Source organism: Ochotona curzoniae, unplaced genomic scaffold (genome assembly GCF_017591425.1).
Source record: "Ochotona curzoniae isolate NIBS_2020 unplaced genomic scaffold, NIBS_Ocur_1.0 contig_1, whole genome shotgun sequence".
Classification (NCBI taxonomy): Eukaryota; Metazoa; Chordata; class Mammalia; order Lagomorpha; family Ochotonidae; genus Ochotona; species Ochotona curzoniae.
In genome coordinates this window covers 1,849,928-1,877,662 of record NW_024464918.1, presented here as the reverse complement: position 1 = coordinate 1,877,662, position 27,735 = coordinate 1,849,928, and the positions used below count along the sequence as shown (strand labels likewise).

At 50.1% G+C, this 27,735-nt stretch overlaps 1 protein-coding gene across 3 annotated transcripts; it reads right to left on the bottom strand.

Moving 5' to 3' along the window:
* Positions 1–14,556: 14,556 nt before the first annotated feature.
* Positions 14,557–26,413, bottom strand: HBEGF (heparin binding EGF like growth factor). Of its 3 annotated transcripts, none has more exons than XM_040975099.1 (6): positions 26,226–26,413; positions 25,842–26,015; positions 22,950–23,127; positions 17,884–18,039; positions 17,068–17,158; positions 14,557–16,049 (listed from the first exon to the last, which is right to left on the bottom strand). In XM_040975099.1, exons 1-5 carry the CDS (start codon positions 26,269–26,271, stop codon positions 17,086–17,088), a joined length of 627 nt encoding a protein of 208 aa, XP_040831033.1. In that variant the 5' UTR covers positions 26,272–26,413; the 3' UTR covers positions 14,557–16,049; positions 17,068–17,085. The 3 variants fall into 3 exon arrangements, with proteins under 3 accessions (XP_040831033.1, XP_040830887.1, XP_040830942.1); XM_040974953.1 differs by having other exon boundaries at positions 25,848–26,015; XM_040975008.1 differs by lacking the exon at positions 14,557–16,049 and having other exon boundaries at positions 16,846–17,158; positions 25,848–26,015.
* Positions 26,414–27,735: the final 1,322 nt, after the last annotated feature.

Genomic DNA, 27,735 nt, shown 5'->3' with positions numbered 1-27,735 from the left:
CAGGTATTTATCCTGTGGCTCACCAGAGAAAGTGAGGGTGTGGGAAGCACAGCATGAGATGCGGAGTTTGTTCAAGATTGTGAGTTGGATAAAACTAAGGAAACTGAAAGTCTAGTGGAGAATCCATGCCATGATCAGCCCCATTCAGCAAGCAGATGGGGCCAGCATCATGGCTCAACAAGCTAATCCTCCACCTGAAAGCACCAGCACCCCATATAGGGACTGACTTATGTCCTGGCTGCGGCATCTCCCATCCAGCTCCCTGCTTGTGGCCTGAGAAAGCAGTAGAGAATGGCTCAAAGTCTTGGGATCCTACACCCACATGGGAGACTTGGAAGAAGCCCCTGGCTCCTGGCTTCAGATTGGCTCAGCTCCAGCCATTGTAGTCATTTGGGGAGTGAACCAGTGGATAAGAGATCTTTCTGTCTCTACTTTTCTCTGTAAATCTGCCTTTCACATTAAAAAAAGAAGACAATAAAATGTCATGAGTTGTTTACGATAGCAACAGGAAGACAGTGGGGTTGGGTTGAAATTTGAACAAAGCTCCACATACATTTTATAAACAGGCACCCCCCCAAATATATATATAAACACTTTTAAATTAAATAAATCTCTTCTTTAAAAAAGAGTCTTCTTTCCAAAAGAGTAAGCATAACTGTCAAAGGAAATAGTAATATATGTTGTAAGTGAAAAAAAAAAATAACACAAACATGTGCACTACAACTTTGTTGCCAATATTTCAAAGTTTTCGAGCTTCTAATGAATATGTTGATTTAATTTCAATTAGTTATGGACTTCATAATGTTGATCTTTTATTTTTCCCCAGATGATAATGCTCAAGGATCTTAAAGAAACAGCATGGCTTTTGAGGGGTTTTTAGACCTCTGAGTATAGGGAGGCTCCATCTGAGACTCAATCTGGCTTGGTTTCTCTGGTCATAGACACTGTCTCTCTAGCTTCATTAAAGACAAATTGTTACAGGCACTGCAGAGGGGAGGTGGCAGTTACCACTTCCTTTTGTCTTCTCAGCCAAGGTCAAATGCCTATGCGTGGGTTTGGGAAGAGGCAGAACTCAGCAGGCTGTGGATGAGTGGCATCCATGACCTCATCAGTCTTTGTCCTTCTAACCACAGTGCACAACAGAGAACACAGGAGGTCATCAAGAGTGATACTTACACTGCAATTTCAGACTCTACCTACAGAAGGCTAGGCACAGATGAGGCGCAGATTCTTCAACGGCCCCCATTAGTCCATGTCTTTCCCACGTCCCCAATTGTGTCTGTCATCTAAATATAAAATCTTGTGTAAAGTTTCCGGGAAGGGTGAAGGGAGAATGCTAAACTGAAAGAATTTGAAGTAAACTTTGAGTTCTTCTTGCATATGTGCTTACTTTATAAAGAAAACAAGAAACAAGATTTACTAAGGGGAAGTGACTTTCTATGGTCCTGGAAAATTGGTGTCCAAGCTACGACTGGAACCTAAGAGTCTTGGATTGTCATCTAGAGTTCCTGTCATTCTACCTCGTGTTTTAGGTGAATTCTGGCAACATGACTGAATCTCAAATACGAGAAAAAGTGGGAGTTCGGGCTTAGCACAACAGCTTAACTGGCTAATCCTCTCCCTCCAAACACCAGGATCCTATATGGGCGCCAGTGCATGTCGCAGCTGCTCTACTTCCCATCCAGCTCCGTGCTTGTGACCTGAGAAAGCAGAGGAGGATGGCTCCACAACTTGGGACCCTGCACCCATATAGGAGACCCAGAAGAAGTTCCTGGCTCCTGACCCCAGATTGGCTCAGCTCTGGGCTTTGAGACTACTTGGGGAGTGAAGCAACAAATGGAAAATCTTTTTCTTTGTCTCTCCTTCTCTCTGTAAATGTGCCTTTCCAATTAAAAAAAAAAAAACTTTAAAAAATAAAATAAAAGTGGGAGTCAAGAGTTTCATTGATCTTGGGAATATAGGATTTTTTTTGTGGGTGTTTACACTTAAACCTGTGTCTTGAAAAGACCCTTAGGACACAAAGTAAAAACATGGAAGAAAGAGCATGAGAGCTCTCTATCCTGGAGGCCAGGTACTGTTGTTGCTCCTCAAGCTCAGCCTAATTCCTTGGGAATTCTGAGTGCTCCAGGGAGTCCCTTAGCTATTCAGACTATCCTTGGCAGAGAATGCAAGCTGTTCTCATGCCAGGTGCTCTGCATTGGGATGAGCATGAGCTCCTCAGCATCCTAAAGGTGTACAAAATCCTAGAAAGTTAAAAACAGGGTCTGCATTGCTCCAGCATCCCTCATGGGCACCAGTTTAAGTCCCAGTTGCTCCATTTCCAATCCAGCTCTCTGCTAATATGTCTGGGAAAGCAGCAGAGAAGGGTCCCAGGCTTGGGCCCCTACTCCCATGTGACAGATTCAGAAGAAGTAACTGGTTTCTAACTTTGGAATGATCCAGCTCTAACCATTGTGGCCATTTGGGGAGTGAACTAGGGGATGGAAGGTCTTCCTCTCTTTCTGTGTGTTTTTCCTTGTCTTTCTCTCTCTTCCTCTCTAAAGCTTCTTTTCAAATAAGTAAACAAATCAAATCTTAAAAAAAGAAAGAAAGAGGGCCTGGCACGATGGTCTAGTGACTAAAGTCCTTGCCTTGAACACGCCGAGATTCTATATGGGCACTGGTTCTAATTCCAGCAGCTCAGAAAGAGCTGATGGGAAGAGCTGGATGGGAAGTAGAGCAGCACCCACATGGGATCCTGATGCTGGCAAGGTAAGGGTTTAGCCAATTGAACCCTCACGCCTAGCCCATGAATGAGTCCATTTCTGTGTCCCTTGAGAACCTATGTGTCTACAACATGCTGGGAACTGCTCCAGCAATGAGCATAACAATCTCCCTATCCTCACCATTCTTTTTTTGTTTTGTTTTGTTTTTGTTTTTGTTCTTATCCTCACCATTCTTACACTCCAGTATACAGACTGCATTCTGAGTGTGTTCTCATAGCCCCGTTGTGGCCATTGTCGGAGTGATCCAGCGAATGGCAGATTCTCTATTTCTGTCTCTCTCTCTCTCTCCCCCGTTTCTATATCTCTACCTTTCAAATAAACAAACAAATCTTTTTTTTAAGATTTATTTTATTTTTTATTGGAAAGTCAGATATACAGAGAGGAGGAGAGACAGAGAGGAAGATCTTCCGTCTGATGACTTACTCCCCAAATGATTACAACGACCAGTGCTGTGCTAATCCGAAGCCAGGAGCCAGGAACTTCCTCCAGGTCACCCACATGAATACAGAATTCCAAGGCTTTGGGCCATTCTCAACTGCTTTTCCAGGCCACAAGCAAGGAGCTGGATGGGAAGTAGAGCTGCTGGGATTAGAACCAGTGCCCATATAGAATCTCGGTGTGTTCAAGGCGAGGATTTTAGCTGCTAGACCATCGTGCCAGACCCAACAAACAAATCTTTAAGAACAACAACAGAGCTTCCTACTCTGGCTCTCAGCGTTCCTTCCCAAGGGTTTGTACTATTAGAGCTTAAGTATCCTTTTATAGGCAAGGTAAGGTTCTTGTGGTTTATTTAGTGGCTATCGAGAGTGGCACCAGGTCAATTCACTGCCTTATCCCAAGAACTCAGTGCATCATCAACAATTGTAGGTATTAGTGGGATGAATGAGAGGGTGTTTAAAAGGAAGAAGGAGAAAGAAACAACCATAGGGCTTGGGTCAGTATCTAATCTGCCACTTGTTGTACATCTCACACAGCCTACTCAGCCCTGAATGGACAATACTTTAAATTAAAGACCTCCCCCATTTCCCTTCTAGGATCAGTTTATGCTCCTGTCAGAACAACTCTTCATACTGCATTGACACTTCTCTCCTCTTACCTGTGGTGTACTCCCCTACTCCTGCTGCCCCAGTAGGCTATGAACTCCTGGGGAGAAGAGGCCCTGTTTGGAGCTTCTGGAATGCTGGGCGAGGCACCCTAGAGCCCCAGCTGGACCCCTTCTCGCAGGCTGTTTGTCTCAGGTCTCAAGTGACCACTGGCTGCTTTTCAGTTCTGTTCTATGACCATGGAGTAGGTCAGAGTTGTTCCTTTCCCAGTGAAGACTAACATGGCTTCAGACTCTCTTGTCCAGAGAGAGGTGCAGCACCCTAGCCTTATTGCAGCTTCTCTTGGAGCTTTCCACAGCCTGGTCTAGAAATGCAGACAACAATGCCAACCTCCCAGGGATACCACAACTCCTGGAAATGCGCAGTCATTCATTACCCATTCCTGCCCTCCCCGCTGCCTTCTCCCTGCACCCCAGTCTGTCAGCAAATAGCAGCGTCCCAGTGCCTGTTTCACTAAAAAGGAGAAGTCTCTGAGCAGGCAGAAGAGTCAGTAGACTGGCCTTGTATCCCTGCTCCCTGCCGAAACATTGCAATGAGCTAAGGATCGTGCAGCAAGTCAAATTCATGCATTTGGAACAATGACCTCAATTCCAAGGACTATGTGCCCCAGGCACCACTGAGGGGTGCAGTTTCCACACAGAGCATGGCAGCTTTACAGGCCCCATGAGTACTCTGTACCCAAGCCATGCCTACCCTTCTGTCTAGTCTACAGTCCCCTGAACTGGCATGGCCCCATGTGCAGTCTTCCCAGGCCAGGTGCTAGAATATGCTCTTCTGTCTGTCTGCCACCTACTTATCCTGTAGCTCAAAGCTCTTCAGATTAGGTCACAGTGTCATCCCCCCACCCCCTTCCAGCACCATGTTCTCCCCATCTTCGGGTACTTGTCAGGGACATGGTCTCACAAGGACCTTTGCTCCACCACCTGCCTATTTGGCCATTCTTCCCAGACCGCCTGGCCATGCATTAGGTGCTGTTCTAGGTGCCAGGGAGGATAGCAGGACAGGGCACAAAGTCATGGATGACACTTAATGTCCTAGGCAGAGACCAGACAACAAGCATATTGAGGAGCCTCCCCTCCAATCACTGCTGAGCTTCCGGTATCTGCTATTGTACCCAGCACATAGCAGGCACTCAGGAAATGATTGTTGGGAAGGAAAGTAAAGTGAGGGTGAGTGACAGCTGGTCTCAGGGAAGAGACAGAAGTGGCCAGGGACAGACTCCACAGGACTTAGTGCTGCGTGATCACTTCCTACCTGAATAGGTGTTCAGTGTACAGTAGAGGCTACCATGGCTTGTCTTTCCCAGAAGAAAGGAGAACGGAGGCAAGGAAGGAAGACATTTCTGCTGCCCTGCATGCAGGCATCAGAAAATGCATCAGAAAATGGGGACAAACCAATGGGCATAAATCCCAGCCTCGCCAAGTGTTCTCATCCACTCCTGAGTCCTCTTGTGCCAGGATTCAGCTGGCTGGTGGACAAATTCATTTTTTGCTTCCCAGGGTCCACCCAGTGAGCTTACATTGTTCCATTTCTCTGGGGGTTAGATGCAATTGCATAATGTACCTCCCCCCGCCCCCCCCCCCGTACCCCCAAGCTTCTTCCCCATTATAGTGAACTCGGATACCCGGTATTGGAGATGGCAGAGACCTGTCATGGTAGGACCTGTTCCATGAACCACTGCTTACAGAAAGAGCCTCCCATTCTTAGGGACACCCATTCTGCACTTCACTGAAGTAATACATAAATTAGTGTGGTGTGTTTTGTGTTTTCTGCTAGCACCTGGAATAATCTTAACTCTTCATTTCTTCACTATATGTACACCAAGGCCATTTGGCTAGCCCAGAGCCATCCCCAGGACTCCAGACTCAGCACTCACACCTGTACACCGGACATTCTGCATTGACATAGTGATCATCACTTCAGATCTCAGGCGCTCAAAAGTGGCCTTGCTGTACTCCCCTGCAGCAGAAGTTCCTTCTCCAGGGGGACGTATCTGTGGCACAGCCACTTTCCACCCATATGTGCAAACATACAATTCAGTCCTTCCTGCTCATTTTCCCTTTTTTTCTTGTCCCTCAAATATGTTCTGCATTTATTCATGGACTTTTTCTCTGCTCCATTGCTCTAGCCACTCTTCCAATCCTGAGTCACCTAACCCAAAATAGATCTGATCAGCCACCCGCAGCCTACCCACCCCTTAACTCCCTGTGTTGCTCCCTGTCACCCTGAGGACCCAGTGTACATTCCTTGACAACATTTGAAGGCCATTCATGACCTGGCCAGAGTTCCCTTGGCAGCAGCCTCTTTCTGCTGATCCTAACCCATCTGTCTGCAGTACAGGCACACCAAGTTCATTTCTGTTCCCCATTTTGGTCACTCTCCCTCTCTGCTTTGGCTGTTTCCTCTGCCTGGAGCACACTTCCTAATCTCCTTCTACACTTGGCCCACAGCTCTGTCATTCTCAGGCCTCAGCTCAAATTTCACTTCCTCTGAGCAGTGGCCTCCTCCCTCTCTTCTAGTACCTCCAATCACCCAGCAAAGCTGACTTATTCACGTGCACTTCATGTTGAGTTGTCTACTTTTGCCTGTGAGAGCACAAGTTCTCAAGGAGCCGGCTCTAGTCCTGTGCACCTGCTATTCTCAGCCTGTAAAACAAAATGGGACTCAAAAGAAGCCTGTCAAAAGCCTACACGTGGGCACTGAGCTGACTGAGATGCTGGTTTGAAGTTGCAATTTGGTATCTCCTAGGCAAAGCCGAGCTCTTGAAGGCTAACAAACAGTTAATCCTGAGTTTCTCTGGAACTGAATCAGGGTGACTTGCTTCCACTTCAAGAGGAAATGGAGTCCTGAGGCAGCAGGTGATCTGCCCCAGGAAGGCCATGAGGTGTGCCAGGTCCTGGGTCAGCTAATACTCACCACACTCCCTCCCCAGCCCTCTCCTCTTTTTCTTGTTTCTAAGCACCAGACGGAAATGTAACGTCATGACACATTGGGGGATTTCTTTCTTCCCCTGCATTTTTCTGGTGTGACTCCAGCCTGCGGCTGGTTGCGGGTGGGGGGTGGGGAGTCCGAGCACAGGCCCGGGAGAGGGAGGTGGGTGCTGGGTGCATTCCTGGGCAGCCTCCGTTGCATAGCTCAGGGAAAGAAGAAAGAAGTGAGCAAGCTTTGGCAGTGGCCCTGGGCATTCAGCTCCTGTCACAGCAGCTGCACACAGAATTTGCCAAGGCTAGCGAGGCAAGCCCTTTTCCCTTAGCCCAGGCTGCCAAGATGAGACAGAGGCGGTCAGAACCTCTGCCCAACGTGGGGGCTCACAGAAAGATTCCCTCCTCCCTTTTCCTTCTGCCCAGTCTGGCAGTCAGCTGGTATGTCTGGCAGTCATTAGGGGTACATATACGATTGGGAGGAGAGAGAAGGCAATAATACCATGGCCAAATACAGACCTCATCGGACAGATCAGAGGGCTAATGTGGGCATCAGATAGCCCAGGGGCTATCTCAACCTCTCCTCCAGCCCCAAGATGTTGGAAAGGCAACCTCTAGGCAGATGTCCCCACCCAGCTGCCGAGGCCACTGCCATCACATTCCAGGGCAGGCTGAGAGTCACAGAGCATGGCTTGAGACTGACCACGGGCTCTGCTCACCATGGAAACCAGGCCTCCTAGGGAAAGGTCACATATCTGATGTGGCTGTCATCTGGGCACCTTAAGGGCAGCACTGTTCCTGTCTTCCAAAGGACTCTGTTAGCACAGAAGTGCGAAGACAATGGGGTGGCAGCTGGCCTATCTGCCTGGCTCTCAGTTGATTGGCTCCTATCAGTTTCCCCTTCTCACTGAAGCCTGCAGCTACAGCCACTTCCACAGCACGACCCCAACTTACACCCCTTGGGTGCAGTCCTGCAGGCCAAGCCTTGATTCTACCAAGGACAAGGCTGTGGCACAGACTGAGACAAAGGGTTGCAGGACAAGACCCACGAGAGTAAAAGTTGGCAGGGAGTTAGAAATCAAAGCTTGTTAATAAAAGTAACAATAACCAGGTGTTAAGTACACCTGCTCTGTGCAGGATCTGCAATGAATAATTTGCTTGCACTACAATCCTCACAAAAACCCTAATGAAAAAATAAACAAAAACCACAGAGGCTGGGGGAGTGGTTAAATAGTTTTTTCAAAAAGTATACAACCAGCAAGTGGTGTGATAAAGATTTGAAGCCATGGGCCTGGCGGCGTGGCCTAGCAGCTAAAGTCCTCGCCTTGAAAGCGCCAGGATCCCATATGGGCGCCGGCTCTAATCCCGGCAGCTCCACTGCCCATCCAGCTCCCTGCGTGTGGCCTGGAAAAGCAGTCGAGGATGGCCCAAAGCCTTGGGACCTTGCACCTGTGTGGGATACCCGGAAGAAGTTCCTGGATCCTGGCTTTGGATTGGCATAGCATTGGCCGTTGCACTCACTTGGGGAGTGAATCATCAGACAGAAGATCTTCCTCTCTGTCTCTCCTCCTCTCTGTATATCTGACGTTCCAATAAATAAATAAATCTTTAAAAAGAAAAAAAAAAGATTTGAAGCCAGGTCTGTCTGATCCAGAGGCTGAACTCTTCCATTCTGTTTCCACACATTCATTTGTTCTTGCATGTATGTATTGATTCAATCACCTGCTCACGCATGCATGCATGCATCAAAATGTAGTAAGCATTTCTTATGGGCTATAGATGCTTGTACATAGGACTGTAGAAGACATACCCCAAGACCTCTGGCAGCTCATGGTGGGAGAAACAAGATGAGTCAACAGCCAAGGACAATGCATGTTGTGACTGAAGCTATGGCAGAGGAAAGCAGAAGCTGCTGTGGGAGGCAGACCAATTGTCCCTGCATTGTCCCAAAGACTGGGTCTGTGGGAAAACAGAGGAGTAACTAACACAGCCAGGAACAAGAGTAGGTGACTGACTTTCTCCAGAAGGTGTCCCGGCACACACCTGGAAAAGGATGTCAGTGCCTGCAGTGTTGAACTTGGGTCACACTTTTCGGGCCTGGAATCTCAAGAGCTTGGGGTTGCACATCCTGGGCAGGAGAAAATGACTCTTTTGAAGGCCTTCTGAAGTTGCTGAGTGCATGGGTGTGTGAGAGCTTCATAGCTGTCCTGAACCCAGACACTAGCTTCTTTCTTCTTCTACACCTCCTTTTGAAGCCCATCCATTGGCCAAAGATGGGGTCCAGTAGGAAGAAAACTTGTTCCTCAGTGTTGGGAAAGCAACCCAGGGATTTGACTTCTAGGTTGGGCATGGAAGCAAGGGTTGAGGAAAAGGGTGACTTAATTCCTTCCGTCTATCTGGTTCCTACACCCACAGCATCTGTCTTTGGGAAGCCTCCCACACAAATTATGTTCCACTAACTACAGCTCTGCGGCCCTGAAAGGAGCCCGTTTCTTGAGATGCCCGACTGGTTAGTAATCGCCAGGACGCTGGGAGGGAAGAGAGGGAGGAAGGGGTTTTCTCTGCAAGCAAGGTTCCCTAGCTGCTGTGTGGGTGGCAGTGAGCTAAGAGTTCTCTGTTCTCTCATCCACCAATCAAGGGAGCAATCAAGGAAAAAACAATGATCTGAGATTTTAAGAAGTTCAAAAAGGAAAATCCAAACCACAACAACCTCCAAATTATATTAATTGGTTGGTGACTGAACTTTCCAGAAACCAGCCTGGAGAAGGGGCAATGCGAGAGATTCCACCTGCACTCCACCTTGAGTTTGGCCTCAGGGCTGCTTTGCCTGGCACCTGGCTTACTGGAGGCCTGGCCTGGCCTGGCTGCCGCTGTACAGCTAGGAGGAAAGCACAGAGCCTAATGCCAGGAGACAGTGGCCACGCTGGGCCTTCTTGGACCCTGAGCAACTGGAACTGTCCTGGGCACAGCAGCCTGGTGGAAAATTGCTTTCCTTGGTTAAGCCTGTGAGTCCTGGAACATCAAGACACTCCCTCTCCTGCACGATGTGTGAAGGTTGACTAAGATCTTATCAAAGAAGCACATTATAGAGCTGAGGAACCCTGCACCAGGACCAGGTCCTTATCCTTTCCTGACTTATGGGGAACATGGACCTCCCTTGCCTCTTCTGTACAGTGAGTGCCACTTCCTGTCCCTGGCCCCTCTGTAGCCATAGAGATTAACCACCACCTCCCTCTCCTCCTCGACACATACTGTGTATTTGGCATCATAGCTCTTGTAAACATGCTCCCCACACCCTTGCCCCACTCCTTTATGTTTTGATGACCAGGGCCCTGGTCTACATCATGGCTCAGGCTAAAATTCAGGGAGCCATCCTTGATGCTCCTTGCTCTCCCACAGCAGCCACATTCACTCCGTCAGCACATCTCTCAAGCATGGTGGGAATGTGAGCATTCCTCACCATCTAGGCCCCAGCCACCCTCGTCCAAAGCACTGCCACCTCTCACCTACCTGACTCCTTCACTGCTCTTCTTGTTTCGCTGTGCTGCTTAGGATCCCCTCTCTGCACAGCAGGGTCTCTTATCTAAAGCAAACCAGCCATTCTGCTGCTCAGAAGTCCCCACAGACTCCCACGCCAGCAAGACTCTCTGGGAGCTGGCCCTGGCCTTACCTCTTGGATCTCAGATGCCTACGCTGCAGCAGGATACAGCCCTTCCTGAGAGGGCGCTTGTGTCCTCTCTGGACCTCACACTTTGTTGTGCCTCATCCTCAGTTGTCTCAATTCAGGTGTTATGTTACATCTTCAGAAATTATCTCTATTGAGGCACCTGGGGTAATGAACTGTTCTCAGCAACTCTTCAGCACTTCCCTGTGATGTGCTGGTTGGGGAGCGAGGGCTGGGGAGAGGACAGGTAGAGCAAAGTGTTACTTCTTCCTCAGGATATGACCCATTTCTTCCATTTCTTCTTTCCCTTCCTTTTCTTTTCTTTTTTTTTTTTTAAAGATTTATTTATTTTTGTTGGAAAGGCAAATTTACAGAGAGAAGCAGAAACAGAAAGATCTTCCTTCTGCTGGTTCACTCCCCAAATGGTCATAACAGCCAGAGCTGAGCCAATCTGAAGCCAGGAGCTTCTTCTGGCTCTCCCACGCAGGTGCAGAGTCCCAAGCCTTTGGGCCATCCTCAACTGCTTTCCCAGGCCACAGGCAGGGAGCTGGTTGGGAAGTATAGCAGCCAGGACACAAACTGGTGCCCATATGGCCACCCCTGATTAAAGCCTATTTCTTTCTTCAAGCTCACATGGTTGGTCTGTGTATCAGGATTGTCCACTGACAAGGGACTGATTCTCCAGTGACAAAAATATCTCTGGGTCCATTTTAAGTGCTTTTTTTAAAAAATGAATGTCCTTGATTCAGGATCATTTTTCCTTTCCCTGCACCCTCACTGCATCCAAATACCCCACCCAGTCAGAGCCTGGCTCTCATCTGGAAGGTGATAGGGAGGTCTCCACAAATATTTGCTAAGTGAATGACGTGAAAATGAATTACACTACCAAGGAATGTCAGCCTCTCAAGGCGCAGCTATTCCCAGGAGCATCAGCATTCTCCAACAGGAAGCTTGAATTTCAGGCATTGTTGACAAAGAGAAGAATTTCAGGCTGGTTGAGTGGAAGCAATCTATTTCGACAGAGTTGCTGCTCCTTGGCCTGGTAAGCCCACAGCCCCTTGCTGAGATCCTTCAGGGATCCCTCAAAAGTGAAGCTGACATTAAAGCATGCAGCGGCAGTTGAAAAGCCAAGTTTGTTGCTAGGGAAAGGATTACGAATTCAATAGCACATGCCTGGGCTTCAATCCTAGCTGTGCTGCTAATTAGTTCCTGGGAGATAACCAGCATTTACTGAGCAGCTAGCTCATGCGTGGCTTGGAGAGACACTTTGCTCACATGTTTAATTTCTGCAACATTTCAAGGTAAGCATTTTTAGGATCTCCACTTTTTTAGATAGGTCCAGAGAGGGTATGGTCCATGAGTGCAAGCACTACCCTAATAAACAGTGGCACCTGGACATAGACCCAACTTGGGAACAGCCTACAGGATTGCTGCCTCCATTGCCCCTCCCATAAAGCACCTTGGGCCACTTTTTGTGAATCTCATCTGGGGAGGGGCCAGGGAGAGTAGTTGAGCTCTATGGAATTCTTCTCTCAATTTTTTTTTTCATATAATTGCTTTGTGAATGGCTTCAGACCTTATAAGAAAAGTCTGACACATGATTGTTTCAGAAGGCTGGCTTAGCAGCTGGGCAGTTCAGCTGCCCCTAAACCCTTTAATATCTCTGTACCTCCTCTCTAGGTTGGGGTGAGAGCCGGGAAGTGTGTGGTCCCGTGTCTCCCAGTGAGCTCAATGGGAATATTGTCAAAGGAAATGTGTCAAAGGGGGCTGCAAGGGAAGCCTGCACCACCCCACATGCAAGAGCATTCTTCAGGGCTCCAGGGGCTGCATTCCGTGTGAGGTTGGGAAGCGACTGCAGGTTCACAGGCTCCCAACCATTCCCAACCATTCCACACAAGAAGACTAAGGAGGCTGTTCCACCACAGAGGGCAGCTCCCTGGTCAGCAACATGGGGGACAAGGAGGGGCAGCTGCCAAGCAGGAAGCCCTGAGCCTGCAGGAAGCCTCCATGGGAGAAACAAAGTCTGAGCGGAAAAGCTCAGCCCGGGTAGAGGTTTGAGCTTGGAGCCTGGAAGCAGGAAAGGGAGTCCCTAGGCGAGATCAAAGGAGTTCATGAGGGCAGTTATTTCTGACATCCTTTCTGTATGTTGGTAAATGTTAAATACATGGAGTCACCCAGAGCATACTTGTGTGTCTGGCTTTGTTCACACACATTGGGAGACTCATCCCTATCACTATTTGATGTTTCGCTCTGCAGGTACTCCACTGCTTATTTGTTCCTTTCATCATCATACACTGATGAGTATTGGGGTGATTTCCAGATTGCAGTCATTGTTCATGAAAGCTCAATTCACTCTTGTACATATTTCAGGGAACATTTGTATTCTCTTCTCTTGCATGTGCCCCTTGGATTGGAACCATATGTTGCGTGTGCATATGGATAGCTTCGGAAGTAATTGCTGTTAAAGTGATATTCACAGTACATCCAAGATCTCTGTGTGGGCTCCTGGAAGAACTTCAGATGGTACCAACTCTTCAGTTGGTACCTGAGAGAACAGGCAGGGGGCGAACTCCGATGACACTTGTTGAATGGCATTCTAATGGCCTTCTCTGCCTCCAACCCACTCAGGGTACCATGTTACATGATATGGCCCAAATTCCACTGTCATGCTGTCATCCCCATCCACTCTCCTCAAGGGAGGCTGGTGTCTAAACCCAACCATGCTTTCGGGGCAGCATCAGATTGCAGTCTGTTCACTTAGTGGTCTAGACTGGATTTTGTTGCTGATGTTCATTCATTCAAATAAATACTGAATTCCCATAACTCATTTGTATTATCTCGGATTCTGGTCTTGGAGTAATGGACCCACTACTACCTTCATGTTGCTAATGGGAGAAATGGACAACTGACATGAATGTGTAAGAGCTGCTTGAGATGGAGAAATATAAAGCAATGTAAAGGGAATAACAATGGGGTAGGAGGATTGTGCTATTGTATGTCAGGATCATCGGGGAGGTCTGCAGGGTAGACGAGAGCCAAATTACATCTTAAAACAATCATTCTGGCTATGATGTTGGCAACAGGCCCTATAAAAACAAGCTGGAACTAGAGAATGGAGGCCGTGGTAGTAGTCTTGGCAGGGGAGGATGGCAAGTTGCACTGGGTGATAGCAGTGGCAGTGAGCAGAAGTTGCATACCACATGTATTCTAAAGGTGGGCCTGGGGCTGACAAAATTTGCTGGTGGAGCAGGTGGAAGGACTTTGTCTCTGCCTTTCAAATAAAATAAATACATTTTAAATATATATATATATATATATTTTTTTTTTTTTCTGGTGAATGGGCTATAGAGCAAGAGTAAGAGGTCTCCTTTTTGCCAGGAGCAAAGCCTTCAGGCTTGCATGGATGGTACTTGACCAGAGTCCAGGTCTTGCCAACTAAATGGGTGGATTGTAGCCAGCCCGACTTTCTGAGCAAAGTCTATTTCTCATCTCACAGGAGGTATGGTATAAGTATTGAGACAAAAGTATTAGACTCGGACAACTAGTCCCAGTCCTGTCACTAAGTGTCTTCAGGCAAGTTAAATAATTAGTCTCAGTTTCCACTTCCAGAGAAATGGGGCAGTAAGAGTCCCTCCATTATAGAACTGTTGAAAATGCTTAGACAGGGGCCCAGCACAATAGCGTAATGGTTAAGGTCCTCGCCTTGAATGCGCCGGGATCCCATATAGGTGCCAGTTCTAATCCTGGCAGCTCCACATCCCATCCAGCTCCCTGCTTGTAGTCTGGAAAAGCAGTCAAGGATGGCCCAAAGCCCTTGGGACTCTGCAACCACGTGGGAGACCTGGAAAGAAGTTCCTAGTTCCTGGTTTCAGGTTGGCGCAGCACCGGCCATTGTGGCCACTTGGGGAATGAATCATTAGATGAAAGATCTTCCTCTCTGTACATCTGCCTTTCCAATAAAATAACTAAATCTTTAAAAAAAAAAAAAGAAAAGAAAATGCTTAGACAATATACATAGTAGGCCCAGTTTAGAGGCTAACACTAAAGCACGACTTTGAAAATAACCCATGTTAAGCCAGTTCCCCATTAAAACAGATAGAGGCTATGGAGTAAGGGTTATCTTTATTTGGATTGCAAATATAAATACGAACCATGTTTGGAAATACAAGTTGTAACAGTTCAGAAATGGCACCAGAAACTTCCAGAAGAGACCATTACAGCAAACCTTTATAGTAGTTCAGTGAGAAAGGTGGGGTTACACAAGAGCCTTCCCCACCTCCAACCTTCTCTGCACCACTGGCCACAGTGAGCCAGTAACCAATCAGTAACAGTTGACTACAACATTCCCTGTTCCTTCTCGCCTTTTCCTTTGCTACCACCTTCTCCAGACAATCCTCTGCTGCATTGACCCCTGTGTGGAGTAGCACCAGAAGAATGGCAGAAGCTGGGAGAAATGTCTTGACACAGGATGGGAGCTTGTGGGGTGGGGTGCGGCGGTTAGGGGAGGTATGAGTTCCCACACTGCCGGAGAGGAGAGATTGCAGGGGGGCAGGGGTGAGGGGAAGCTGAAGGCATGGGAGACTGAAACTGGGTTGGGGAGAGGACATGGGGCAAACACCGATATCTGTTACACATTGACATCAGCACCTTGGGCTTTCAAAACACAAACAGTAGACAAAATCGCCTAGTCAAGACTGCAGTCCAACTCACAGAGTGGCTCTGACCAAGTTCACCCCTACATCCTGACCAGGCACAACCCCTCCTATACTCTCTGACCCCAGAAGATGATGTTCAGAAATGTAGACAGACAACAAGTTCCAACAGATGGGGGTAACAGAACCATCTCAGGTGATGGCGCTGAGCTGACGGTGGGGTTGCAAGGTGGAGCGCCAGGACATCTGCCAAAGTAACAGTCTAGGCACTTGAAATATTATTGTTAGATTGTTAAAAACTAAATAAATTAACATACATAGAATAAAATAAATATATAATTTAAGAGGCATTTTACAAACAAACAAAACAAACAAACAAAAATAGTTGTTATTTTTTCCATCTGGGTAGAAGTCCCAAAATTCAAAAGTTCTTGGGCTTGTGGTTTTCACAGTTAGCTCATCAAAGCCAGCACTAGAGGTTCCAAATGGCCAATCCCTTAGTGGCTACTTGAGTACATGGCTTTTCTGCTGCTTTTCTTCCAGTACACAAATCTTTCCTTCTTTCTCTTCTCCTTCCTTTTTTTACAATTTAGTTATTTATCTGTTTCTTTTTTTTTTTTCATCCAAAGATCCTGGGGCATATGAATTTTACTGGCATTTGAATCCAGAACCAACGTGTCCGAAGTCGTGGAGGACGTGGGGGTTAGTGGAATCAGGAAGGCATGGAGGTCCCTTGCTTTCACTCTCTTCTGATGCAGATCCCATTGGATACGTTCAGTCTGGCACGTGACGGCTCTGGCATTTTGGCAAAGCGATGATGGGAGGCCCAATTGAGATAGTAAATGGGGACAAAGGAGTCTTCCCAGCTAGACGTGAAGTCCTTTCCCTCTGTGGAGTCTGCGACGGCCTTGGGTCTTCTCAGAGGTAGGCATCCCCGCCAATTCCTACAGCACCAGAGGAAGGCAGGCCATTAAAGCTGGGTGTGGTCTAAAGAGACCTTTAGTCTCCCAGGGCCAGACTTAGTAAGTGGAAAGAGCATCTGGGAAGCAGTGGGAGAGCGCATGAGAAGTGTAGAAGCTTCACTCTCAGGCGTCTTTCTTGGGTAACTCTTTAGCCACTTTTGTCATAAGTGGAGAAGCAACAACAATCTTTCCTAAAAATATTCGTTCATTTATTTACTTGCAGGAGCAACAGACAGCAGACAGAGCTCTATGCTGCTAGTTTGCCCTCTGAATGTGCAAAATGGTCCAGGCTGGGACAAGAGAAAGCTGGGATTTTCATCTAGATCTCCTAAAGGGCTAGTAAGGACTCAACTATCCTTGTTATGGGCCTGGTGTTGTGGTGCAGTGGGTAAAGCTACACCTGTGACAGAGCATCCCATATATGTGCTGGTTCAAGACTTGGCTGTTCCACTTTAGAAACAGCTGCTTGATAATGCACATGGAAGAGTAGCAGAAGATGGCCTAAGTGCTTGGAGATACTGCACCCAGGTGGGGGATCTGGAAGAAGCTCCATATTTCTGTTTTTGACTCAGCTCAGCGCCAGTTCTTGTGGCTATTTGGGGAGTGAACCAATGGATGGAAGATCTCTGTTTCTTCTTCTCTTTGTATAACTCTTTCAAATAAATAAATAAATCTTTTTTTTTTTTTTAAATGACTATCCCAGCCATGATCAGCTGGTGTCTCAGAGTGTGCATTAGCAGGAAACTGGAATCAGCAATTCAGATGGGACTTGAACCCAGGCACTCCAATAAGTGATACAGGCATCCCAAGCAGCATTTTAACTACTATTTCAAATCCAGACCCCACATGAGTCTTTCGGGAACAACACTGCCATGGGACCCTGGCCCCACAGCAATCTGTCCCCCAACCCAACTCCTAAGGCAGAAGAAGAATTCAGCACTCAGTAGAATAAATCCAGGAAAGGTAGGGAGAGTTCCAGGAGTCAAGGACAGGTCATTACCTTGAACACAGGTTTCTTTCAGTGGGAATTCGTCATGCCCAACTTCACCTTCTCCTCATTTTCCACGTCGTAACCTCCTCTCCTATGGTACCTGAAGAAGAGGCATTTCATGAATGAAATCTGCCTGCACACCTACTGCTCAAAGGAGTGGATGTTACAGATGGTCCCTCCACTGCCTGGCAAATCCCTGAGGATAAAGCAGCCCAGCAGGGTCAGGGGTCAAATGCCTTCCTGTCCTGAGCGCTGCAGGTGAGAGAGAGCTTTCACCTTATCTGATCCTCACTACTAGCTTCTGCAGAGCTGGCCATCACTCAAAGATTACGCTCCTCCCTCCAGGTAACTTGTGGCAGGGCCTCCCCAGAGACAAACTGCCCTGCCTGGAAACAGACAGAGGGTCCTTGAGGGATCTGCTCCCACCTGTAATATACCTGCTGTATCCGAATGGGAAAGACAGACCAGGAGCATCCTTCATGATCTGACTGCCAACACTCATAGACAAACTAGTACTTCCTAAGAACAGAGCCAGGACAAAGCAATGTATGAAGTGATGACTTCATGAGTGACTGGCTGGGCCATGGAGGAAGGAAGAAACTAAGGCCTTTTGGAGAAGCACAGCCACCTGTGGCCCAGCGAGTTTCACCCTGGACTCTGGACCCTCAGCATCTCAGCATGCCAAAGAACTCCGAATTCCAGAGAAGAACTTGCACCCAGGAATTAGTCCGAGATGTAGGGAGGGGTCGGGTTGAAGACCATCTGAGAAAGGAGAGGGAATGGGAGTGGCATGCAGAAATGGCCTGCTGCATCCCCAACACTCACCTGAACATGAGCAGCCCCACGATGACAAGCAGACAGACAGATGAGAGCACCACAGCCACCACGGCCAGGATGGTTGTATGGTCATAGGTGTACAGGCGATTTTCCACCGGGAGGCTCAACCCGTGGCACCTCTCTCCGTGGTAACCTGGGTGGCAGCTACATCAAGACGAAATGGAGGAGGAGGCAAGGTTAGAAATGGCCCCACCCACAAAAGCCAAAGCTCACTCTTCTCCCCCTTGGACCTGTTGCTGTCTGAGCATGACCCCCACCCCCTTGAGGATACTGGAAGCCCCTCTGAAAGGCTGTATGGTCCTCCTCCCCCATCTCCGTCCCCTCTGCTTCTCTCCGGCCTGTGAGTCCTGCTCCAGGCAGGGAAAAAGTGAGGGAGGATGTGAAGGTCTCCACTAGATGGGATCCACATGTGGCTGATATATTGCATGTGTACCAGGGTGCTGTGTTTAAATGACTGTAGAGGACATGTGCATAAGAGCCGCGGGCACAGTGGAGGGGATTCGGGGCCATTCCCTGTGCAGAGGCCCCTCTCAGCACTGACCAGAAATAAACCCAGCCTTGCCCATTAAAGTGTCTAGCATCCAGTCCTGCCCCACCACTGCCCAGCCTATTAATAGGCCCCATCCCTTTGCCAGGAGTCTTTTTTTTTTTTTCCTCAAGTTTCCTTCATTCAACCCAGGGTTGGGAGGGGTGCTGCAGCATTCAATGTGGGGGCTTTACTTTGGCCTTTGCCTCTGGACTCCCCATGTGCCTCCTTTGGCACCGGACAAAGCAAACAATCCCAGATAACATCTTCCTGCCCAGCTTCCCTGCCGGAGGGTTGGAAGAATGTCAGAAACAATCCCTTGGCTCTTTCCACTCAAGAAATAAATCATACAGCCAACTGCCTCCTCCAACACAAAGCACTTCCTGGAAGCTCCCTGGACGACTCGGAAGTGCTTCCAGTCAAACAGGCACATTCGTAACCCTTCCTTATCTGAACACCCCAGACTCCCTGATGCAGGTAAGAGCCCCATTGTACAGAAAGGGGTCTTGGTCTGAAGGTCAGACAGCAAAGCAAAAACGCGCACATGCATTGTGGGCTGCCTGCTTGCATCCCACAAATCCACAGCAGCCAGCTGAGAGGTGCAGGAAGTGGGGCACTACTGGCTGCCTGCGGACTTGAAGCCACTAGTCACTAAAGAAAATGCTGAGATCTGATTCTAAGCTGTGCCTTCTCTGGGAAGGAGGCTGTGTCCCAGGGAATCTCCAAGGAGCAGGCCCAGCCTTCCCAGGGGCACAGGTCCTCGTCCAGCCTTTCCATACTTGTGTCCAATCAGCTCAGGCGGACAAAAAACAGACCCTCTCCCTGCCTGGCTGCAGGGGAAGCAGGAATGCTTGTGGTCAGTCACTTGTACGAAACTTAGCTGAGAGTTAACAGGCATTGCCCTCATGGACTAGGTCAGCTGCGCCTCCCAACAGTCTGGCAGGCAGGTACTGCCGAGTTTCACAGATTGCAAGGCTCAGACGAAGGTTTACAAAAGTTAAATCATTTACCAGAAGTTTCACTGTAAGGCAGTGGCAGGGCCAAGACTGGGAACCCGTCTCGGCAGATTCTGCATTCATGATTCCTCCCCTTCTGTACCCTATAGGGAGCTCTGAGGAAATCAGAGAGGGCATCTGTTCTGAGCCTGCTCTCTGACTTGAGCATTCTTAGTATTTAGTCACAATCTGAGTAATAAGTCATAATAAAATAGCAAGCACCAAAGGCTTCCCAGGAGCCAAGAACCCCACATGAACTGCTTTCCAAGGATAAATTTGCTTAATCTTAAAACCGTCTCTTGTTTAGTCCAAGTTACCATCCCCATTTACCATCCCCATTTTAAAGCAGAGACTGAGGCTTAACGTTGTTCACTGACTTGCCCAGAGTTACAGAGCTGGTGGTGACTTTGGGACTGCAGCCCCAGGGTGGGGTGGGAGAAGCTCAAGTCCAGAGTCTGTTTTCCCTTACCCTAGCCCCACAGGTAGTTACTCAGATGATAGAAATAAAGCTTGGCCTCACAGGCCCACAATTCAGTTACATAATCCGTCCACCCCACACTGAGTCAAGAGGATAATAATGTAAACATCCTAATATTACCCCTCCCCCTCCCTTCACTGACTTCTCCCCCAAGGTGGGGTAAGGTGGTGGGGAGACAGGAGAGGGAGGGGGACATTCCAAGCCTCCTGGGATCATGTGTGCCCTCACCCACAGCCAGCTTCCCATCAAAGTAGAACACATTCCTACTGCACGTGGCCCATTTCAGGACTTGTATTACAACAGAAGCCCAGGATCCAATTGATTCCAGTGACTTCTGCTCCCTCCCCCAACCCTGGGAAAAGGAGGGGACTCATAAAACCCGATTCCAGACTGGTTCTGCTCTGATTTCCAGCCAGCTGATCTTGGACTGGTACCCATTACCTGTCTAAACTTGGGTTTCCACATGCAAAACTCAGAGCATAAATGTCTACCTTGCTAGAGGACTGATAAGGATCAAGCAAGTGAAGGTACATGACAGCATTAATACAGGGCCAGGTCCAAGTACAAGAGTTTGGATGTCATCGAACTGCCTGCATCATGAGAAACAGGGCCCCATTGGCAGTGGAGCCAAAGGGAAAGGGGCCTTGCCATTCCCTTGTGGCCTGTGAGCAGTGGGATACTTATGGAACTCTAGGTTCTGAATCCGCCTCAGCCCTGCTGTCCCCAGGTTCCCTTCGGCCACAGGAAGCTCAGTAGCCAATTTCTGGGTCAGCAGCCTCTGGGAGGCTATTTTTTTGAGGGCAACTTTTGGCTGGTGACACAAAAGGGTTTTCCTGTTGGTGGTGCCTGCCGAGAGCTGGTGTAGAGAGCCAACTAGCCTCAGGCTCACCGCAGAAGCCTGGGTGCACCCTGCCTGATGGTTCCTGGGCCTGGAGGCAAAGAGGAGCTGCAAAGAGGCCCGGATATGAGTGCATGGATGCCACACTGCCCCCAGACCAGTAGCTCTGGGTCCTTCTTGTTGCTGTCCATCACAGGGGGCAGACGGAGCACATACAAAATCCACCTCCTGGGAAGCTAGCATTAAGTGTTACAGTCCAACAACTATGCTGTCAGGCTAGTACAAGCCCTAAGAGCCCTGCAGGACAGCAACAGTTGCCTTCCACACAGTTCTGCTCAAATTCTGCTCTGTAGGGACAGGGATAGGAAGAAGCATGAAAGTCATATTCAGTGCAACTAGCGGCTACAAAAAGCATCCTGCTTTGGGAGTTGGGCACCAGCAATCCTGTCCCATTTGTATCCATGTTATTTAGTAACTGACCTCGGGCAAATGGCTTCCTCCTTCCTGGCTCCAGTTTTCCCATTTTTCAAGCAGAGAAAGCAAGTCTTCCCTACCCCCAAAATCCCAAGAAACAGTTCTCTTCCCTACTACCTAGAACTGCATCTGGCACCAAGCAGGGGCTCCACACACCTGTTGGGTTCCAGGCAAAGTTAGGGTAAACAGGAAAGCTTTGGGAGAAAGCAGAGATGAAATCATTGTACTCTTTGAAATCATTGTCACTAGTGTTACCAGAAAGGTTTCCCTGGACATGCTTGTCATCTTCTCTGAGCACAACTGGTCAGCTGAGTCCAGCTGGGCAGCATGACAGCCTCACAAGGCTTCTCAACAGCTCAGGGCAGCCCCATTTCCACCCAAGCAGAATGCCCTGACCCAACTCAGCCTAGACGGGCCCCTGGCCTCCATTCATCTTGACTAGCAGACTCCCAGTCACGTTCTCCACCCTGTGCTAATGATGCCATGTTACAAATTTAAGACAACATTGCCTGCCTTGTCCTAAGACTTTGGGAAGATGAACGCAGGGGAACTCTCCATGTCATTTTTAAAACCTCTCCAATACCAAGCTCTTGGTGAAGATGTGATAAAGAAAGGACCCACATATGGACTGGATGTGGCAGGAAGGGGTAGGTCTGCCTGCCAACTGCAAATTCAGGGCAGCTGTGCTACATGTCATCAGACAGGGACCAGGGAGCTGGAAAAATAAAAAACAAAATAGGGGATGGGGATCTGTACCAGCATTGCACCAGGCCATCAGCTGTTTGGATAGGTTGGGAGATAGCATGTGTGTGTACAACAGCTTCCTGGTCCTGGCCAGGGGCTCCTAGGTCACAAGGCCCCTAGAGCCTGCCCCCAGCCAGGGAGGAGGATGGATGCTTGTGGCCTGACGTGGGGTGTTGGCCTTGGGCACAGAGGGGACATTATGTCTGCCCAAGAGCACAGCCGTGCTGTCACCCCGAGGGGTTGCCAAGGCAGCAGCCATTGGCTGGGCACAGCCTCTAGAAGGGAGGCTAAGGGACCCATGGCCCCGGTCTGCCCACGCGCCTGACCCAAGGAAGGAGTGCTGCTGCTGACCAAGGACAGAGGCCTGCTGCGTTCGAGTCCACTTCCTACAAAGGCTGCACACAGGAAGTGTTCTCCCACCCTCTTGGCCAAAGGCCAACACCCTCCATGATGCTGGGACTTCAACTGGTCCCAGGATAGTTCCTTTCTGCCTAGTCATGCCATGCTGCAGAACTCCTCCACGTCTGCCCACTCCCATGTGTGTGCCCACACATACACACACACCCCAGATTGCATAAACACTTGCACAGCCCGTGTCCCAGCATACCCCATCCCTGCCTGCAGGAGCTGTGTTGCACGGCAGTGTCCACTCTATCTTTGCTTCCCACTGGCTTCTCCCCAAAGGACCTGCCTCCAGGTGCCAGCTCTCCTAGCCACACTGAGTTACATTCATTTCTGGGCAAGCAGGAAACATCCCCAAGGATTAAAGACAGCGTCACAAACCCACACCACAGGAAATTGCATCCTCTTTGGTGGTGGGGAGGGGGCCCTTCCGCTGACTAAAAATATTTTCCCTCCTCCCGACTTCCGCTCAGAGGTTATGAAGAAACCGGGTGAGATGGTGATGAGTTCAAGGAATAGTGACAATAAGGAACAGCCAGCCACGTGGCTGAGAGTGAGGGTGCCGAGGAGAGCCAGCCTAGGGCAGGGAACACTCACATGCAGGAGGGTGCTCGGAGCTCCTTCAGGTACTTGCATTCCCCGTGGATGCAGAAGTCTTTGTATTTCTTCAGACACGGGTCTCTCTTCTTTCCTAACCCCTTGCCTTTCTTCTTTTTCTTCCCACGCTCCTCCTTGCTTGGTGTGGCCAGAGCTTGTGGCTGGGAGGAGAACGCAGCTGCAGGAAAGAGGCAGCTCAGTGAGCCTTTGACTTTTCCAGTGGGAAAAATATGAGGGCAGCATGATGCCTGGAAGCAGTGTGCCCCCTGGGAACCCTCTGCTGGCAGAGGCTGGGGAGACTCCCTCTTGCTTGGTGCCTCCCAGGGGCTGAAGGACAGACTGGAATGAACCTCCAGACACAGGGAACCTTGGAGGGATGCAGAGACCACAGTGGGTCCCTGAGAAGCACTCCACAAACCCCGCTGAAGAACCTGATTTGGGTGATGTGGGTTGATGACAGCTCACCAGTTAATGCCACCAGCCTTATCCACACCCACTATTCCCTATGCTGCACTTGGTGACCCAATTGCAGGCAGAGTCACAAATGTGAAACATATCTGGGGAAGATACTTGGAGGTTCTGGGGTGAGAAGACTCCCAAAAGAAAAAGTGTCCATGTCTTTCCAGCCACATGTCCTAAGGGGGGTTCTGTCAGACCTACGATACCATGAGTACCATAAGTCCAGGGCACAGTCTGGCTTGGGAACAGCAAGCAGGTCACCCTGGACAGGGCCTTTGTTATAAGCAGAGTTAACCCTGCTTTATGCCCTTCACAGCTCACCTGAGTTCTCAAAGATCCACTTACATCTACCCCCAAATGTCCTGTTCCCAAATTTGGGGAGGGGGATACAATGTGTATAAGGGGGTCAAGAGATGAAAAGGAAGGAACTAAAATGAATGAGAACAGCAATGACTGTACACACTCCCCCCTCCACAGTCTTGCCCTTCTCCCCAACATTTTCCAGGCTTCAGTGAGACTAGGATAAAAAAACAACCTCACCCAGACACCCAGCTGGGACTGACCGTGGACTACACCCATTATCCCAGGGATATGGCACCAGCCTCACCCCCAAACACTCCATTTCCCTGTCGCCTAGCAGGAAAGAGGTGCCCAAATCCACAGCTACAGCCATGTGTCTAGAAGATGAAGGGGAGGATACGTTAGACTGGAGCCCTGACACCCACAAGCTAGGAGAGACTCCCAAGAATATCAGATGCAAATCTTGAGGTTCCCAAAGGTGGTGTGACTTACAGGGCTGCAGCTGGCACTGTGGTCTTTGGACTCCCAGTCCAGTGTTATTCCCCAGCACAGCAGGTTGCCTCACACACTCCTATCTCCTTCTTCCCAGCAGTCTAGAGCATCCCAGATGGAGAGCCAGGAATGAATGGGCCCTGAAGTCAGCAGACATGTGCTCTGGTTTTAGCCACATAACCTTGGGCCCCCATCACTTAACTTCACTGTAACTTGGGGTTCCTGGTCAAATGCTGCAGAAGCTTACAACCAGGGTTAAGTCAACCTGGCTATCACGCCAAATGCCTAGAACACCTTAGGCATTTGAGGAACGGGAGTAGCTACTTATTTTAGACTGGCTCTTCGGATCTGGAAAAATTGTTCCTTTCCCCAGTGAAGGCAAGAGAAGGAGTGGGTGTTACAGCCCCATAGGTAGGCCTAAGGTTGTTTGAATCCATTCCTGGATCCCTTCAGGGCTCAGGTGAGGCAGGTGGTCAGAAGAACGCAGTGACCAGGGCGGACAACCAATCAGAATTGGGAGGGAGAGTGGCCGGGTGCCAGCCAGGCTTCTGCCTGCCTGCTGGGGAGAGGGAGCAGTGAGTCAGGTCTGAAGAGGTATGAGGAGCAGCCATGGGGGTGGGGGATGAGTCATACCCCAGCCCCGCCCAGCCTAGGAGCAGAGGGCCAAGAGAATCCAGGACCTGGGGGACCCCCAGAGGGCCACAGTGAGGGTGAGAGCCCAGGGCTTCGGAGTGCATGCTCTTGGTTTATACAAAGCGAAAACAGCACTCAGAGAAAGCTCTATATGTGAAGAGGGAGTGAGACGGCCTAGGACACTAGGGCTAGAACAGGTGAGATGCTTTCCAACCAAATATGGTCATTCCGGGGCTCCTGGCCCTTGGTGCCTGCTCCACCCTCAGAGAATCACTGCAGGTGGCTGGCCCCGGAAGCTAGCAGGCTCTGGACTCTGCCCTGGGTTTGTGCCCAGCCACAGCCACATAGGCTAGGTGGAAGAGCCCCACGTGGCCCTTCCCTTAGGGACTCAAGGTGGTTGGGAAGTCTCGGGGCGTTGGGGTAGTCACAGATATCTAGTATTTTAACAGCTCTCCAGGGACCTAGTGCTTATCACCTCTCCCAGAGGTGCTGGCCTCACCTATGGAGACCAAGAGCTTCCTCATTGCCTTCTGTGACTCTGGCCTGGAGGGAGGGCCTCCTCATATGGGAGGACCGACACTACACATGGTCCCTACACTCCCAGGAATGTCCAGGTCTGTTACCTCTAGTTTATACATAATGGTTAGCGGCCATGGGAGCTGGGACGCACAACCATGTCACATAGGAACTCTGGGGAAAGCATCTCAGTCATTCCTTTTCCCCACAAGCACCTTCCCTCAGAGGCTGGGAGGATAACTTTCCAGCATCAATTTGCTCCAAAGCAGGACAGCCACCCAGCAGGACAAGGACAAGGCAGACAGAGATGTGTATTCCAGGACATCCTCCAGTCCTCCTGACAGGCTGGACAGCTTTTTCTTGGGGTGCTTCATGAATGTCCTCCACATCCCATCCCCACCTCACCCCCACTTCACAAGGCTAATCAAACAGCAGGAACCTCAGGTGAGCTCATTGTTCAACTGCCCAGCCGAGTCGCACAGCGGCCTTCACACCTACCTCTGTACAGATCTGTGTTTTCCAAGTCCAGTATTTCCCGGCCTCGGGCACCTCCTGTAGACAGCAGCTGATCCGTAGCTCCAGTGGGAGGGTCTGGGTTGCTGGTTGCAGCTGCCAACCCCCTCCGAAGCCGTTCCAAGCTGTCACCAGTCACCAGAGAGGACAGCACTGCAAGGCGAGGAGCGAGGCCGCATCAGACCCTTATCCCCGACCCTGGGGGCCACCTCGCACCTATGCCCACGCCCGCTCGGCCGCCAGGGCGCACGGGCCCCACCAAGTGGCCCGCGCCGGGGGAGCTGTAGCGACCTTCCTCCCCGTGCACCCAGCACAGCGCCCCCTTCGCCCGCGACCTCCGGGGGGCGTCGGCAGCCGTCTTACCTGCAGCCAGAAAGAGCTTCAGCACCGCCGACGGCAACAGCTTCATGGTCCCGGACCAAGTGGATAAGGCGAAGGAGCGATCACTTTGAAGGCGGCGGCCAAGGGGCTGGCGGGGGAGCCAGGCGGCCGGGGCGCAGGAGATTCGCCGGGGTACCGTCTGCTGTCCTCTTCTGGGGAGTGTGGGGGGGATGCAAGCCCGGCCTGGCGACCCGCGCGCAGCTCGCGGCTGGTGTGCTTCTGTCCGTGCGCCCGAGCCGCTGCACCTGGGTCAGGCCGAGCACCCGCGTGCTGCGCGCAGCTTCCTCAACAGACTGAGCGCTCCGGGCGCGCGGCCGGGAATAAGGCTCCGGGAGGCGCCCTAGCTCCGCCCCGCGCGGCGCCGCCCCCTCCCCTCCCCCTCCCGCGCCGGGAAGCGCGCCCGGCTCGCGGCGCCGCCAGCGCAGCCCCCGACTCGGCGGGGCGCGGCGGAGGCAGGGGCGGCGACGGCCGAGCTCACTTGTTTGGGGACCTGGCCAGGGCCCGTAGTGGCCTGACTGCAGGAAGAACTGTTGGCCGGCAGGTGGTGGGGACCACTTCCTATCTTTCCCCGAACGCCTGTCGGGCTGCAGCCTGATGGCTGCTGAGCTGGGGCCTGCCTGGTTCCTTGGGCGGTCTCTGAACAGGGAGTATCTGCACGTGAAGCCCACTTTTTGGCTTACTAACACAGCAGGTAATAAATAATCATCTTTTTTAGCATTAAAAAGAAGAAGAAATCAGACTCCTGAATATCAGCAGGTGTCCGGCGGAAGAGAGTTGCAGGTACTTGGTATGGAAACCAAGGAAGTTAAGATTCTCCCAGAGCTGGAGTGGCTTCCCCTCACTTGTACCCCAGGCCACGCCAGCAGGTTTGTGAAGCCAGCTTCACACTTTTCCCCCACGAATTCCCCATCATAAAAAGTGGCTCCCACTTCTCTCTGTAAATCTCCTTTCCCAAAACACACACACACACACACACACACACACACACACACACACACACACACATTTTGCAGGGCTTTTCTGGAACCAGTGCCCTGACCCCCCACAGAAGTGAGTCTCTCAGTAGGTATTTCAGCTCCCACGGACGGGCTGGGAGAAGGCTGTTTGACATAGGGCTGGGTTGGCATTCAGAGCCCTCAGAGTGTGCCAGATGGAGCAGTGGCCTGGTTGAATCCAGTGTAGGGATAAAAACAGGCCTGCTATTTATATGCAGTCTAACCCACTCTCTCTTCCCCACCCCCATCTTCCCATGGGTCACTCTGATTCTACCCTCTGCACTTGCCCCAGCAATCCTAGGTTTCCGTGGCGAGCTGGAGTCACTACCGGCTGGAGTTTGCATCCTACATTTGCTGCTTTCTCTGTGACCTTGGATAAGAGACTGGGTCTCATTGAGCCTCAGTTTCCACATCTCTCAAGTGGGCACAACAACTTCTAATTTGTGTAGGTGTGCCGCATGGCTGGGGTGTGTGTGTGTGTGTCCTGTTTGAGGATT

Coding starts and splice junctions, on each gene's coding strand:
- HBEGF (XM_040975099.1), bottom strand. CDS start 26,271: ATGAAGCTGTTGCCGTCGGCGGTGCTGAAGCTCTTTCTGGCTGCAG. Junction 18,040..22,949: donor CTCCGAGCACCCTCCTGCAT/GTGAGTGTTCCC, acceptor GTCTTGATGTAG/CTGCCACCCAGGTTACCACG. Junction 17,159..17,883: donor GTGGGGCTGCTCATGTTCAG/GTGAGTGTTGGG, acceptor CCTCTTCTTCAG/GTACCATAGGAGAGGAGGTT.